Below are 17,653 nucleotides of genomic sequence, written 5' to 3' on the forward strand. Positions count from 1 at the left end.
AAACACGCTAAAGCCACCGCGCAAAGTAGGATGGCTTAAGGGGAACAGCTGGACTGTGTGAAATGTGGAGAGCAGAGGGGATTTAGATTTTTTACATTTGACCCTTGTTTTTTTTTTTTTACAATATTAGAAAAGAGGGACACATTTAAGTAATAGCTTTAGAAGATGGCCAACAAGTATATGTGCCTGGAGGTCTCCCGCTGTGTTGACTGAATGAATATTTCCGTTGCTTTTCGTTTCTGGGTTTGTGTGTTTATGACTTTGATCATTTCTGTATTTGCAGAGTGTTCGCTGTTAATCTGTTTGTTTTGCCCTGCAGCATTTTCTTTTCAGTTGTATCACATTTACGCCTCTTTTGGAATTGGCATTGTTTCTGAAGCGGCAGCACTTTTCTCCAAATTGAAATGTTTAGATCCATTGTAGCGCCCCGTCCACCAACGTATGTATTCAACATAAGGATGGCAAGAAAAATTTACAAAAAAGAAAGAAAGTTGAACTCAATTGACGCAAAGTTAGAGGAAGAAAGAGCATGAAACAAGGTCAAAGACACCACCTTCGCTGCAGCTCCTTGATGCGGACCATCATGTTGAGGTGACCCTGGGAATATTGCTCGATCACGTCTCGCACATCATAGGGCTTCCGTGCTTGCTGCGGATCACACACACACACGCACACGCACACGCACACGCACACGCACAGGAAGACAAAAGCCATTGTCAACCATAGCTGCTGTTGCTTGGTCCCTGAAAACATCCCCAACCCCCTTGGGTGCAAAGGGTTCATTGTTAACTCATTGTGTGTGAGTGTGTGTGTGTGTGTGTGTGCGTGCGTGCGCACTAACAAGTGCATGGTCATGTAGAAAGCAATCGTGTTAGGGCTCTTTCACAGCTTTGTTCAGTGGGACGTGGATACAAGCAGCATCAGAAAGAACCCAGTGAACTCTTTAGGGTATCCTTGGTATACTCAGCCTCTGCAGCTGAGATCACTTAGGCCATAATTGAAAACATAGAGACCACTTGGAAACGGTAAGAATATAGGAACCATTCGACAATAACATGAAGCATGAAAACGAAAGTATCTCCAACATGATTAGGTTTTCCTTTTTTTACTGAAATAATTCACTGCACAAAATGTTGGAACCTAATTCTGCTGCCTTTAGTGCTGCGTGAGGCAATGACTTGCTTTGTGTGTGTGTGTGTGTGTGCGTGTGTGTGCGTGTGAGTGAGTGAATTTCTGCAAGTGTTGTTGTGAGTGCAGTACAGTAAGTGAATTCCTCCTGTAGCCCCAGAGACAGGTTAGTAGACTTCCCTTGACACTGCGCCTGAACTGAAGTGAGCACAAAGACGACATGCAGGTGCAAGTTTCAGGCATTTACACACACGCACACACACACACACGCACACACACACACACACACACACACACACACACACACACACACACACACACACACACACACACACACACACACACACACACACACACACACACACACACACACACACACAGCGCTGCAGCTGATATATGCCCCTTGGGGCTCCCCCTGCTCATCCTGTATAACCGCAAAAACACTACACACACACACACACACACACACTTCTCTCACTCCCTCTCACTCTCAATGTGTCTCTCTCTCTTTGTCTCTGCGTCTTCCCCCACTTTTGCTCCCCTTAACTCTGCCGAATGCTTTTGCTTACCTGAAATTTCGTCCTGGCCACAAAGTACTGCATTCTGCGGAGGACTTTTACAGCCGACCTCTGGGCGTGGGACAACCTGTGACAGGAAGGGACACTGGTTTAGTCTCAAGGTAAAACAGCGATGCCCAGCATGGTGCTTAAGATGATTCCTTGTCGTGAAAAAGTGTCTCGCTATTGACGAGCTACATTTTAAAAAGAAAAAAAAGACAAGAAAAGCTGCATGCTGCAGTCCCAGTCTCATTGGCTCTGGCTGCTTTCATTAATCAATGGACAATGTGTGTGTATGCAAGAGTAAAACATGTGGCCAGAACAGGAGACACACACACAAATAAATACACAGTAAACATCTAACTATGTGTCAACATAGATTAACTGCTGCTTTCTGCCATATCGGTCACAACAACGACCCTGTGTCTTGATGCAAAGTGAAACAGAAGGAGACCAGACTCAGTTTGCATGAAGAGGAGTCCCAAAACACAAGTCCCCTCGACTCAAAGCCAGCACATCTGTGTCAACACAAATGAAAACCCACTGGTATGGAGCAAAGCACCGAGACAGAAACCACTGGCAGCAAACGACACACACACAAACTCACGCTTGCATGCCATAGTGACAGGATGGCATGCGATTGTGTTTGTTTTTTTCCAAGGAGGCTCTCTCTGGTGCTCATGTGATTTATTTGTCAGAAGAAAAAAAAAAGGAGAGAAAAAAAATCGTGTTTTGGACGATCTGCGCGTGAAAATAGATAAAAGAGAAAACACCGACTGAACATGGTCTACCAAGGGAAAGGAAATGAGGGATATATTTGGGAAAGTTACATCACAATCAGCTATTTGCATTCACATGTGTCAAGAAATTATTGTCACTTACCCAATGAACATGACAAAGACAAAATGGACGAAAGAGTCCCTCTACAATTAATAAGTATTTTTATTGTAGGGCACAAGAACGCACCAATCTCTCTAGTATTTATCCTAAAGGTTTTATAAACAGGATCCAGAGCATTAATACAGCGGCAAATAAACGTCTTGCTAAGTAAAGATGTATTGGCGTAATATCTCTGTATATCTATGTGTGTTGTAATCCCAGCTTCTCTGTGCTTTACGCTGCGCCTACATTTTAGCGCGTCTCTCTGTTGAGACCCGCTAGCTAGCTAACGGCTACCGTATTGCACTGCACTCATACAGCGGGTTTACTGGCGATGACAACATCCCGACCCACGGCGGTGTCACGGAAGCTTAGCGTCCGCCCTCGTGTTTCCCTTCAGGTAAACACTGTTAGTTCTGTCAGCGCTGTTGCTTTCCCTGTTAGCCTCAGCTGTCGCCATGTTGAGAACCTCGTGGAGGCAATGCTCTGAATTACGCATTGAGCACCTTTAAAATATGTACTTTTCAATCTGGAAGCCTCAAAAATAGGGAGCATTTTTTATTTTTTTTTAAGCTAATCAGGGTTTCAACGGCTGTTTCCTTCATTCTGTTGAATTCTAGTAAACTGCCAAAAAAAAAATGTATTTAACATTTATTTCTCAGGAAAGAATACAGAAGAATTGTTCCCTCTGGTGTGAACTTGCGTGAATCTCTAAACGTAATTTATTTGTAATTATTAACTTACTCATTTATACATTTTTTTGCCCCTGTTTGAATAGCAGCGGCCAAGAGCATTTGGTTTAGTAATGTTGTTGTATGGGTGGAAACTGTCGGGCGTACGCACGCTGTGCAGTGACAGAAACAGCTTGCGAAAATTAATTTGTCATGATATGGTAGTAATACGGGAGAACTGGTGAGGTCACTGGGAGAGGGGAAATCCCAGGAATCATTGGGAGGGTTGGAAAGTATGCCTTTAAACAACAAATGCATAGTTTCAGGGATCCGAAGATCACAGATGCACGAATCAGTGCAGCTGCAAAGAGGCGTTGTGGTCCAATGGATCAGTGTTCACCACCCCCTTCAATACTGCCAGTGTCAATGCATTAGATTGTTGAAAAGCCCTTATTGATAATAGAGAGCGACAAAGCACAAATAATGCAATAGAGCATTTATTCAGATAAAATATATATAGCGAAAATATCTCCCGTCTGCTGGGGGAGCAGGACTTGCTCCCGCTTGTTTATGCCCGTCTCTCTATCTGTCTTTCATGTACAGTATGTCTGAGAAACGGGTGACCTTTCCACCATCTGTTGGCATCAGAGACATTAAAGTGGAGACGGGTGGATTAACAGCAAACAGATTCTTGCTGGAGAGACTCAGAGGAAGATGGCAGAAATGAATGGGGAGTGCATTTAAAACAATGGTCGGTACTGCATTGCCACTTCTACACACTTGCCTGGAGCAAGTGTGTGGCATGCGATGGCATGCACAAATCAGAATGCACTGGATGTGTGTGTGTGTGTGTGTGTGTCTGTGTGTTAAGTGCTCGTTGCCGTTGCTCTGAGCTTAACTGCAGCCAGAGATGAGTTCTTCTCCACTCAGACAGAAAATGAATGGCTCCATTCTTATGTCAAAGTCTACGCTTTAGTTGGTAGGAGCAAAGGACTTTTCTCTCAAACTACATCCCAATCAAAGGCGACACACCCGCATGCACAAACACACGCACGCACACACCCTTGACACACAGACACCACCCTCCCCCTCCACGAACAAGGGTCTTTGTGGAGTCAACAAGTCGCTCTTAGGTCTTAATTAGGCCGAGGGATAACAAAAGGGCTTAACAGACAATGCGTTTACATGGGACCATAAAACATGAGCATCAAAGGCTGTCGTGCTGCTGCCTTTTTCCCCCCTGCCCTCCATGCGAGGCCTGCCCAAGCTATAGGAGGAAATGCACACAAACAATACCAAACATAAAGAGCTTGAGGCCCTATTTAAAAACAAAAAAAAGTCTACCCCCCCACCCACCCCCCACCCCCTCCTTGCTCTCCACTGTCGATCAGGATAAGGAAGTGTTGTTGGGGGGTGGGTGTGGGGGGCTTTCCGCCTCTTTTCCGTGTGAGTCGGAGGTTCGAGCATAATTGTGAAAGAAAACACATGTAGGAAACAAAAAACTTTTTGATCGTTGTACAACTGTACCCCGCTCCCTCCTTGCCCTCCTCCCGTTTCCTGCGTTTGACACAAAAGCGCACACATGTTCATTGGGTAAGTGCGATTAAAGAATAACACGGAGGGTTATCCCCCCCCCACACACACACACACACTCCGGTCCATTCAACATTTGGCACAAAGAAACTGGAGGAATGTAATTTCTGCATCTCTCTCTCTGCTGATGCTGCCCTTCAAAACACTTGCTGGCTCTGGCTCTGGCTCTGGCTCTGGCTCTGGTTCTGGCTCTGCCCCCCCCTCCCCCCCTCCTACCTCCTCTTTTCTCTGACACACAGTGTATCCTGGGGACTTCTCTTGAGTCAGCAAAAGCTCAGCTCTCGCCCACGACGTCTCCTACATATTTTCCATTGTCCTGCGCTCTATGATTCATTCTCTATTGGGAGGGCTGGCTACCTCCTGGCTCTTTTCAACAGACTCGCTATTCTTCATTAGGTCGACTGTAGAAGTCATATAAAAGCTCGAGCTGCTGGAGTCATGGACTGGCCTTGTCCCTTTCTTGAAAAGCTGTGACAGATTTAGCCCCACGGCCTCCCCATGGCCTCCCCTGGAACCTTCTCTCTTAATAAGTTTTCTCTTTTTTTTCTTTCTTTTTTTTACATTTTCCGATGGTCACTTTGGAGATCTCCGAGTTGTCAATGGCAACTCTCCCGCATCCCCCACCCCCCTCGGCTCTTTATTTGGCAGGGGACCGTCAAATATCCTGTGCTTCCATGGTGCGCCGCAATAACCTTGGAGTCAGTCAGGAGAGAGCAGCCTTAGACATCAATGTGCTACGGTCTGGTCTGGTGTGTGTGTGTGTGTGTGTGTGTGTGTGTGCGAGAGATAAGCTTTATGACTAGTGCTTTGGTCCATCAAAGAGATGTGCTCCTCTGTTCTCCTCAAAAACAGACATCCCTTTATCATATCTTGGGGAGGATAAGATGACTGCATTCTTTCAGGAATGTTTGATCTAAAAAGTGATGGCACGCCAGAGGGTGCCGTGGTAAGAATTATAAGTGAGAGACACCGTAACATCACAGCCAAGTTCCTTCACTCAATGAGGGTTTTAAATGAATGGGCTTCTGAGCACTTCTCAACGCAAGAAATTCTCCCATGTGGAAAAAAAAAGGGGTTCCGTCTCGTGGGGAAATTAAACCGCCTGCTGGTTTGCGTCATGTTTCTCATGCCACCTCCTTCACGAGCTTATTGCTCGTGAACATGCTGTACTCACACTTTGAGGTTGTTTCCGTAGAGACGTCCATTTTCTTTGGCAAACTGCTAAACGTCCTCTTTTTTTTTTTTTTTACTTTGTGGTCGGCAGACGTGCGTTTCCACCCAGATGAACTCACAATTATTGTATTCTTAGTTACAGATATATACAATTCTGTTGGCATGCAAATGAAAAGGATAGTTATTCGACCAAAGCTCATGAATGGACCCCTCTTCGTCAGGACATAACTGATACAATTGTTCCCCCCCCCCCCCGTGCCTGCTCCAGTTGTTTTCGTGCCGCCCTCCACTCCAGATCAATGGGCACTGATCAAGACATGCTGGAGACAATAGCAGCAACCAGGCCACATCAAAGCCCAGTGCCCACGAGGAGCTGATGACGAAGACGGAAACCGAGGGAGCCAGCCATGTTTGATGTGTGTGGAAAGAAAATACAGTCTCTCTCATGCGCACACACACACAGTGTCGCCCACAATGTGTTTTGTTCGTGACATTAACATACGATGTTGGAAGGAATTTCGTCGCATAAAGTAGCCTTACACCTCTAAAAGGTACACACGAATGGAAGTTTTAAAGCTCGTGAAAAAATCCCGCAGAGAAAAAAAAAAAAAAAAAAAAAAAACAACCGAGAGATGGCCGACATCTCCGTGACCTCAGAAAAAAAAAGTCCCGCCCCCCGTTGAGCGTTAATGACGACTGTCATTATTTTTTAGGAGAACAGAGACAGAAACCGCTCTTTCCCACCGCACGGAGAGGAGATTGGAGAGTAGCGCACTTCTAACGAGTACACTAACGACTGGTGAACTCTTTGCGACACAACGCTAACTGCCAAATTAACTAAAGATTTGGATGAGCTGGTTTCCAGTGAAGACAGCCGAGCAAAATGAAAAACTGCATGGGAAAAAAAAACAACGTTTTGCCAGGGTATGAAAAGAGTCCAATTGAAGGAATTTTAAGGATAAAGTTCCCACGGATTCTTACATAATAATAATAATAATAATGCATTTAATTTATATAGCGCTTTTCATAGTACTCAAAGACACTTCACATAATTAAAACATTCTAAAAGCTAAAAATAAATAAATAAGAATAGCTAAAATACAGGTAAAACAAATAAAACAAATAAATAGGGACTTTGAGTCGCTCAAAGTCCCTATTTATTTTATTCTTACATAAACTATAGATACTGGTTTTCTGTATATGGCAATATTCATTTGATTCACACATGAATCCCAGTTTATCCACATAGTTCTTGCCATCAACAAACTGGGAGCAACGAATTTGGGACAGGGGCCTCCTCCTAGATGATCCCACTAATTTGGGTTCTGAGGGTTTGGTCCCAGGCTTAAGGTGTAGCCTTAAGAGGAGGACGTGGCCATTACTATACTTCAAAGTGAGCCAAAATGAGAGAGCTGGAAATTTGGGGTTAATGACCCCTTCTTTGTCGCCAGACCTTCGTTTAGTCTAAGTGTTTAGCTTGAGGTGTGTCAGTAATTTGGGAAGGCACATTAGTGGGTGTATCAGGGTCAGACTTTTCTTTTCAGAGGGCTTTTTTACCCTTAAATCTGTTATGTGTTTTTTTAAAAGTATGTTTTGGTGTCTATTCAGGTCGTCAACCACGTTTTAGCACCGTCATCATACAACATATTCTATACTCCTTTACCTTTGGTTGCTCACAGTCTGGCGTGATCACAATGACTATGACATCATCGCACAGCTGTTAGCGCTGCTATTACTTGCCCCTCAGCTTTACTTTAGTGCATGAGAGTGTCCATGCTTGCACACGCGTTTGTAAATCTGTACTCAAGCTTAGCTGACTGACGAGTGGGGAGTAGAAAGCCCCGCAAGGGACCACACACACAAATCCACATGCACCGGCATCTCGTATGAATGGAAGCAAGCAGTCACACACACACACACATATATATATATACATATATATATATAGACATACATACCCATGTGTGGATATCACACACTTACAATTCCTCCCTGCTTAGACCAACATTCTTGAGGTCTCGTGTGTTTGCATGTGCGTGTGGGTATGCGCATGCACGTTGTGAAGACAGGAGGGCGATCGGGTTCCTCCAGTGGGCGAGGGAGGCTTTATAATTCATGGCCTAATAGGATTTGTTGCTGTTTAGCAGGATTAGGAATGTTTGAGAAATAATCTATTTATTGCTGCCAGTCGGGGGGTCCCGTCGCCTGGGTGGGGTGGGGAGGTTTTTGGAGGTTGGTAGTGGTGAGGTGAGCTCTGAGGGTAGGGGGGGGGGGCTGCACACTGGACCCTTGCAACCCCCCCCCCCCCCCCTCACACACTAATTTTCTGGGATAACCCCTTACACTGAGGCCCCTGAGCATCCAAGCCCACCCCCTCTGCTGAACTCTTAGTCCCGCTACAGCCGCTCCATTTTTGGCCATTCAATTGGCTGTTTCTCTTTCATCGGGCTCTACTAATCCAATCACATGAGCCCAGTGGTTGGTCATGCCAACACACATGGTTGTTCATGTGTGTGTTTTTTGTGTGCCTGTGCGGGGGAAATTAGCACCACCACGACCTCGGGGGAGCAAGGGCCTGTTGGAGGTGGCGGTGCTGGAGACCTTGAACCTGGCCATCAACTCAGCAGGAGGACAGAGAAGAAGAAGGGAAGAGAGCGCGAGGACGGAGAGAGAAGGGGAGACAGATCTAGATGGAGGGTGACCTGTGGGCCTTCTTGGCTAAGGGGCCTTCCCTTTCACAAGCCAATGGGTTAGATTATAAAACTGTGCTCCTTCTCAAAAGGGCCTTATTCTTTCATTCATGTGTGGTTGGGGCTACAGTGGGGGGCTGACTGGTATTAAAGACTGCTGTTTAATTAGGCCTTTCTACAGTGGGCAGCCTTTTTGTTCCTTCTTTTAGGGGAGGCCTCCCATAGGCTCCAATTGACGATTGTGGTGCGTCTGTTTGTGTACAAGAGAAAAAGAGAAGTAGTAGAGGAAAGCTATGCAGTGTATATACATATATTACAAAATGTATGATACATTATTTTAAACTCTTTTAAAACTTCTCATTGGTGAATATGTGATGTATTTACAATGTGAGAGTCCAGAGAAAAGAACAGAGTGGTCCTTTCCTCTTCGGAGAAAGAGACACACTGTAAATATGCCGAGGGAGACAAAGACATGATTTCACCTTTTTAAAGCACATTGATTTTCATTCTCGAGAGACCTAGAAAGAGAGTCGTCATGCTGACAGTGAGCACTAACAGCACTTCGGGGGCCACCTCTTCAAGCCTGGTCGAGGCCATGAGTCTCCTTGACTAAACAAGCATTCACCATTTAGACCAGGGTCTCAAAAATTATCACGATGGGTTTTGAGTCCCTTTGTCAGGAGAGGAGAGGGGAGGAGAGGAAAGTAGCTGAAAGGTCTGGCCAAACAACGCTGCAAGCTGGAAAGGGAACCGCTCAGCTATTAAAACAACCCATCAGTCTCTGTTTAGCTCGGCTTTAGTTTATATTTCACTTATCTCCACAGTGGTAAAAGATAATCTATTAAAATTAGACAAACACAATAATAGGAATGCCAGTAAACACATCCACTTCTTTCCATACTTACATTGTAGTCCAAGAGTGCTAGAGAGAGATGAAGTGGTGCAGGGAGTGGTAGCGGTAACAGTAGGAAGTCGTAGTGGAGAGGAGGGATTTATGGCAGCAGAGGAGGCTGAGAAGTTCTTTGCAGACTCGCTTTAACAGCTTCCGTTCCTGGTCCAGCATACAATTAGCACACGGCCTCGGTCTCCGGGTCTGTCCCTGTCTGGCTGGGTTCATCTGATCCAACTGTACAGCCAGGAGGCAGCAGTAGAGAGTCTCTGGTACAGTCTTGAAACCGTAAGACTTACTTTACAGAAATGAGGACTTCAAAACCTCACGAAGGTCACAACATCATTCCATACAGACTCACCTTACATTTAGATTCAAGGAAAGTACGTGAGCTGCTCTGGACGCCGTTACTCGCCTATATCTTGGATTGCAAATAGTTGTTGGCTGCTATATTAATGCTCTGAATATCATATAGAGAACCTTTAACGAATCTAGAATAACTTTCAGATAGCACATGATTTAACGGTCAGCTTTCAAAGATTCTGACTTGACACTTCACGAAGACTTGATTTGAGAGGATTTAAGATTTGACTTTGAGATGTATGGCTTGAGGATTCGCTTGCACTTGCCCCAAAAGACCATAACCGATCATAATCATTATCCAACCTGATTTGGGAAAATTATTTTTTTAAAAGAGGCGGGTTTCAGAGCTGCATCAGTTATTCCAAAGTGAAATTATTAAGCACGGAGCCAACACACTTTACACTGGAATTCTTCCTTCACAACAATTCATATTTTAAGTATGTTCTCATGTGTCGAAATGTTTCAATTTGCAAGTGTTATTTATAATCATACCTTTTTTTAATAGCTTCATTCTCTGTGTTATTTTATGTTTCTGCTGTTGAAAACAAAGGCCAGGTTGCACATTTAAACGTGTGGGCTTTTTTAGTGGATGATTTTGCTATTTGTTGTAACAGGGCTCCCAATTCTTAATATATATATTTTTTTTAAGTTTCATCATATCTAAACAAAACGAGAGAGATAAGTTTTCTTTTCTCTTTTCGGTCAAGGGTCAACTCTAAATCCTGGCGGGATAAGCGGAGCACAGGTTGGTGTCGTGTAACTGGAACAAATGACAGTTCGCATCAGTTCTTGTTTAGGATCATAGAGAGCGAGTGAAGAAAAATGAGGAACATTGTTACTTTTAAAAGGCTGACTGCAGGCTATGATCCCAGCTCTCTATAGTGTGTGTACGCAGTCCAGGTCAGGGGCTGCTTCTTTGCTTGCTGCTATGGTGGGATCAGATGACGGTACACGGAGAGTTCACAGGCCCGGGAGGAGGTGAAAGAGGATTGTGGGGGCGGGGGGGGGGGGGGGCCACCGGGGGTGCCGCAAGGTCTACGATTGGTCAAATTGACCCTCCTAGTGCTCCCTGGTGAGATGAGATGTGAGAGGGGAGTGTGTCAGGGTGAGTTATGGGCCTGTATCACTGCTCTTAAGCTCCTCTCAAAATTATACGCTTTTTTTTTCTTTTGCAACAGCACTATTTTGAGTGTTATTTAAATGCTTTTGGACAGCTGCTTCAACAACATTTGAACACTGATTGAGGCCCTGGGGCAGCATTGATGTTTAAAATGTGATTTCACAATAAAAACCTGTCCACTTTGAGTCAGTATGTTTTATTGATAAAGTGTTGAGTGAAAATTACATAAATGGGTAATGGGCTGAATCACCACTCTCGACATGAAGTTAAAAACATATCACTTATGACAATATGGAACAAATTGAATTGTAGGACATTGTTGAGCTTGATATTAATATTACGAGATTGACTGTCATGCAGCCTATAAAACCCAACAATCATGCCATATTACAGTATCCAACATCTAGTCTCATAACACGGTATTGACAGAAGATGATAACATTGCCCATCTATTATTTTACGCTTCAACAAACAGAGTTTTTTTGTTTTTAATTTTTTCTACAGCCAAATCTGCTGATCTCCGGTTTGCGCTCCAAAAGACATGAAATCTAATTTGAGTGGGAGAACAAACAACAGCCAGAACATTTTGGACAAAGTCGAAAACAAGAGCGACAGCCAAAGCTTCGAAAGAGAACACGGTGAACTGAATGTCCAGTTTATGAGGCCAAACAATAAAACCAAACTCCAAGTGGAACGCTGAAGAATGTATACATACATGTCGCGGTGGAACAATACCTTAACGTAATATAATATGTCAAACAATCCTTGCAGATTTAAGGAACACATAAACCTGGGATAGTTAGTCGAGTTAGCTCGTGGCCAAATGTTAGCAGACAAATGCCGAATGATGTAATCCCACTATGACATAACACTGACCTAATAATAACACAACGACTGCAAGCCAGGGTTTGATAAATGACTTCCAACACTACTCCTCACTGACAGACAGGAAAAACAGACACGCTGGCTCGGCGCCCGGAGCATTAAATTACTGAATTCAGAGGCATTCATTTGTCATAATAGTAAACTAACTTCAGATCAGTTGTGATCTGTCATGTTCCACCTGACATCAGGAAGATGTAGACAACAGAAAAAGGAGGAGGAAAAAAAACAAACAAAAAAACAGCCCGAAATGAGAAAAAAATAGAAACGAAGATGAAGGACGTGTGGGATTCATCATGGTCGGTTATGAGAGCGGTTATCTGAAAAGAGGCGCTGGGAACGACGGTGCAAAGCCATAATTGGATGCTTGTCCCCGGCCAATTTTTTCAGGGCAAATTATCAACGCATGGGTTGGACTGCTGGAACCACATTGTGGAGGTGGGAACAGTGGGAGCTTTGAGGGGCCGGCGTGACGCTCTAATAGAATCATTTAGCACAGTGGGATAACGACAGCGTGTGATGGATGGAGCCGAGGTCCTGCATCTGCTGCTGCTGAGTCACTGCAGAGTGTAGGTGGCCTGGCTAAAGGTGCGGGCATCAGGATATGTGTGTGTGTGTGTGTGTGTGTGTTTATAAGCATGTCAAAGTTCCCTCGTGGCAAAATGCACAGAGCCTTGTCTATCTCCGAGCGTGTGAGTAAAATGATGACTGGGCATGTTGCTTTTGGAGAGTGCCATCTTGGCTCAGGACCGCCTTGTGTGCCCCGCCCCCTTTTTTTCGCAAAAACAAACTGTCCATCACAGCTTGCCACCGACATCCACATTTTCCAAACTCAAACAGGCAAAGTAAATATACTTTTGGATAATAATAACTTTAGAAATGTAATCATATGGAGATTTTCATTTGCTGACACAGAAGGATATACAGGATCGCCACTTCAAAGTGGAGATGGAATAATTAAAAAGATGGACGCAGCCATTTTCATTACTACAGCACAATAAGCCACTGGAGTTTACACAGTTTCTAAAGTTTATATACTGTACCAGTCCGGTTTACTTTTGGAACAGATAATGTTGGGTGAATGGCAGTTGAGGGACATGAACATCTCCAGATTGAATTATCAGAACAAAAATAGATTATTGTTATTATTCCTCAAACCAGCACTGTCTTTGGTGAAAGTGCTTTTAAAGTTTTTGCACCCTTGGTAAGAGTCGATATAAGTCACATAAGTCTGTAATTTATCCTATTTGTACCTTTGGCATATATATATATATATATATATATATATATATATATATATATATATATATATATATATATATATATATATATATATATATATATATATGTATATTTATATTCTAATATAACAAATTCAACATCTCCTTAAAAGGACAGAAAATACATATTTTCCTGTAGTGACAGATTGTTTAAAGTATTAGTTGCCTAGTTTGGGGAAAAAAATGGCCGTAGAGCTTCTCTCCAAAAGATTTGGCCCTTGGCTCATAATGACTAAAATATACATTTGATAAACAACATCAAAGAATCCACAGACCTTGTTGTGTTCATGCAGGGACTATTTTTGTTCAACCATAGTTCCTGCATGAAACTCAAACCAAACAAAGATTGATAAATAGCACTACAGGTAAAAAGAAAAAGATGTAATTTTTATTTGGGGGTGAACTGTCCCTTTAAGGATATAGAAAGTCATTCCATTCTGATGATTTTAGTCATAAACTAGAACTTGCCTCAACCTAAGCCTGCTGTGATATTACGCCACTCCACCGAAAAACAAACTAATCATAATCATGTGTAAATATAAGAGCTCAACAGAGGGCCCAGCATGGGACTGGGTGTGTAGGACCTGAAAGTCGAGAGGGCTGTATGTGCTATAGTTGGCAGGAAGCCAGGCCGAGGCCGAGAGAGAGAGAGAGAGAGAGAGAGAGGACATTTCATACATGAAATCCTCTCCATGCAGGAGGTGAGGTAGCCTGGAGCTGTCAAGAGAGGTTCTGGCCCGCCCCTGCATGGTGCACACTGCTGCACTATGGGAAACGCCGCCACACATTCAACACACACACACACACACACACACACAAAAGGTCATATGTGTATCCAGCGCTTCTCTCGCAGATAAGGATACACACACTCACAAAAAGACGGCCCCGAATGCATGCACATAGAAACAACGGAGAGAGGGAAAAGGGTGGGGGGGTGAGAGTGTGTGTGTGTGTGTGTAGGGGGAGTGGTGCAAGAAAAGGGAAAGAGCGAGAGAAAGGGCAGTGGGAGAAAGAGTGCAAGATAAAGAGAGTGAAAGAAGGGCTTCGCAAACAAAAGAAAAGTCAGTTACACGCAGGGAGCGCGAAGAGCTGGGGGAGAAAAAAAAAGCACAGGAAAAAAAAAGCACAGAAAAATCAGCGAAAGAAAAAAAAATAAGGGGGGGTGGGGGGGGGGGGGGGCAAAGAGGGAAAACAAATCAGCTCAAGTGGGAGGAGTGAGAAGGAGAGGCAGCGGAGGAGGTGGAGGAGGAGGTGGACAGAGACAGAGAAGGAAAGAAGAGATATGGAGAGAAAAGGAGAGAGACAGGAGGAGGAGAGTGTCAGGGCTAGGGGTGATTAGGCCCGGGGTCTCCTCTCTGCAGAGACACGTGCGCAGACTTAATCAAGTCGACGCCAGCCGGCCACATTTCCACATTACTCCCTGGCCGCTTGCCTGACAGGTCCGAAAGAGGGAAGGGAAGAGGAGCTAAAGGAGTCCACCAGCCCCGCACACGCACCTCTCCTCCTCCTCCTCCTCCTCCTTCTCCTCTTCTTCCTCCTCCTCCTCTTCGTCTTCCTCCCCAGCTTCTACACAACCCCCAGGGCCCGGAGCGATGCCAGAACACATGTGAGCGGAGTTGGAGGGAGTGGATGGGTGTAAGTTAGGGAGCAGAGAGCAGGAATACGACCGACTCCACTGAATGAAACGTTAGGAGCTGGGAGTACCCTCGACTCCCCAAGAAACATCAGCTTCTCTGCTGCTGCTGGGTCAGAGGAAGTCTGCATGATAAGACCAATAAGACTAAAACACCAAACTGTATACTATGAAACTATCTCAATGCAATATTCACAAAATGTATATAGTAGTACATTTGATAGTAGTCGATATGTTAAAATAAAGTGGAGTAATGGCACCCTGAGCAGCTACAACCGCCCTGCACTGCTCTCACGTGGCGTGTTCCCCCCCCCCCCCCCCCCCCCCCCCCCCCCCCCCCCCCCCCCCCCCCCCCCCCCCCCCCCCCCCCCTTTCAAGTAAACACTGTTAAATCTGTAAGCACCGTTGCCGTGGTTTGCACCGTTAGCACCTTCCGCTCAGCCACCGCCATGTCGAGAGCCGTGGTGGGGCGGCATCATTCGTACTGCAGTCTCGCGAGATTTTTTTTCATATTTGAGCATAACCTGAATGAGTGTGATTATGTTTCATTTTGAGTCACTTGCTCACTGGCACAAACACTCTCACGGTAACACTCTCTCAGTTTCATACACTCTGTTAGCGTTTTATTCTTGACATCCTCTCCCTCTAAAAAAAAAAATATATATATATATATATATATATATATATATATATATACACCTCTTCTCTTCCCCTCCACTACTCCTGTTTCACATTCAGGCTTTTTTTCCCCCTTTCTTCTCTCCTTGCTGGAGGCCAAGTGGGTCCGGGCCCAAGGTGGGGTATAGCGATGTCATTTAATAAGCAGCTTAACTCCAGCACACACGCCACAAAGAGCACTTCAATCTACACTACAAGAAATGTCCAAACAAGACTTTTTCTTTTCTGCTTCCCTCCAAATCAGGATTTGGCAACAAATAGAAGAATACGGCAACAAATAGAAGAATACGTGTACAGTAGACAACCTAAAATAAGTGGAAAGTTACACATACAGCTGCTAGTGGTGAAAAATACAATTCTCGTTGTGTACAGTATATATTTTCTTTTGCAGCGGCAGAGCTCGGTGTGATTTCCCGACAACGAGGCCTGCTGACAGCATTTCCAGTAATGGGTCAAATTCTAATCTCCTGGAGAGAAAGTCCCCGATAGAGATGGAAACAGAGAGACATTTGGTTCCCGAACAACTACTGAGGTGTAATTTCAACGTATCACGGAAACAAGGGACAGCCTGTGCCGCTCTAATCTCTCTTCAAATGATGCACAGGTGGGTTGCTGATAAGGTTAAGAGGTGTAGATAGAGTGTGTGCCTGAGCATGTGTGTGCGTGAGTGTGTGTGTGTATCCCCTGGCACCATATCAAGTACAAAGCTCAATCCTAAACATACGCATGTGTGCGTGCACACAAACACACAAGGGGGCCTTCAGTGGTCTCCTCTGACCTGTGAGTGAGGGCTAATTAAGTGAAGGGAGATGACAATGAACAAGGGCCTCCCATAGGCCAAGCCATCACTCAGGCCCGTTGTAATGAACACCCACCTACAGGTGTGCTGATCCCTAGACAACGTCTCACACACACACACACACACACACACACACACCCACACGGACAAAAAGACCTCCTTTCACACATAAGGGTGCGTATTCAAACATGCTTCCATATGTACAGGAGATTATTAATGCATGCACACATGTTATCAATTCATCATAAAAAAAATAGCCTGTGTCGACACGGTGTGTACTTGCGGATACTCGACGACACACTGACATACGATATGCACACGGGGACGCACGCACTCGCTGACATGTCAGAGTGGTGCGGCGGTGGCTCTGTAGGTCTGCTGGTCTTGTTTTGCACCGACAGTTCGTTAGAGAAGAGTCGGCCGTCAGAGACGGGCCTGAACATCTGTCAGCGGGTCCCCTGGACAAAAAAAACAAATAAACCCCCGTTGACCAGAATGTTTTTCATCTCACATTTCTATTTGGAATAATCTGCCGCATGAATAATGTTACGGAAAGCAGCCTCGCTTTGTGTGTGTGTCGAAGCACAAACTCCAATGGATTCCCCTCACAAATTAGGACCAGGTCTCCCTTGCTGACTCGCCTTTTCCATTTCCAGTGAATGATTCAACTTCGCCATTTCATTTCCTAGGAACGTGCCAAGTTGAGTGCCATGGCTACGCCTGGAGCACAACTTGCTGCGTTTTATGGGCTTAATTAACGGACCCTAATTGCTTCTGAGAATAAATGAATAAACAAGGCAGCCAGCGGAGCGCATCCTAGTGTTAACAGATTATTTCCTCTCTGAAAACAATAACAGAATGTTCTGGTTTGTTCCTAGGGGGGGCAATTAAAGATGATCCGCCTCAATATTAGTTACAGACGGGTTATTTACTGTACAAGTTGTTCTTCCTCGGTTCCTCCGGAGCTTTGCTTCTAACAAATCATTATAAAGAGAGATTGAGTGCAATGAGCGCTTATTTTGGTCCGAAAACGCAATAGTTTTCCCCATGTCACAGAAATCATTCATAAAATTAACCTTGGAAAAATATTACTGAAATTTGCAAGTTTCTCCAACTTGACTTTGGGTTTTGAAGCTCCCACAATCCCTATTGGCGCAATCACTATTCTGCATGTAATGAGAAAGGCCTCTAGCCAAAACAAAGGCCCTTCGCTGGTCTTTCTAGCACCGTGACGACGGGAAATGAGTCTCGACATCAAAGTCGGAGGAGGAAGTGACTCTCTTCCTCTGTGTCGAGCTGTCCGCCACACCTGACGCGC

The 17,653-nt window shown here is 44.7% G+C and overlaps 1 protein-coding gene across 1 annotated transcript in view; it reads right to left on the bottom strand.

The window, feature by feature from the left end:
• The window catches only part of kcnq1.2 (potassium voltage-gated channel, KQT-like subfamily, member 1.2), a 151,636-nt gene that overhangs the window by 53,174 nt on the left and 80,809 nt on the right, over nucleotides 1–17,653 (bottom strand). Inside the window, exons 14-16 of the mRNA XM_034535508.1 lie at nucleotides 15,470–15,486; nucleotides 1,698–1,773; nucleotides 554–648 (exon numbers count right to left, since the gene is read on the bottom strand). Of these exons, the coding sequence (XP_034391399.1) occupies nucleotides 554–648; nucleotides 1,698–1,773; nucleotides 15,470–15,486 (188 nt within the window). The remainder of the gene's footprint in view (nucleotides 1–553; nucleotides 649–1,697; nucleotides 1,774–15,469; nucleotides 15,487–17,653) is intronic.

The sequence above is a fragment of the Cyclopterus lumpus genome, chromosome 6 (assembly GCF_009769545.1).
Source record: "Cyclopterus lumpus isolate fCycLum1 chromosome 6, fCycLum1.pri, whole genome shotgun sequence".
In the NCBI taxonomy this organism is placed as follows: Eukaryota; Metazoa; Chordata; class Actinopteri; order Perciformes; family Cyclopteridae; genus Cyclopterus; species Cyclopterus lumpus.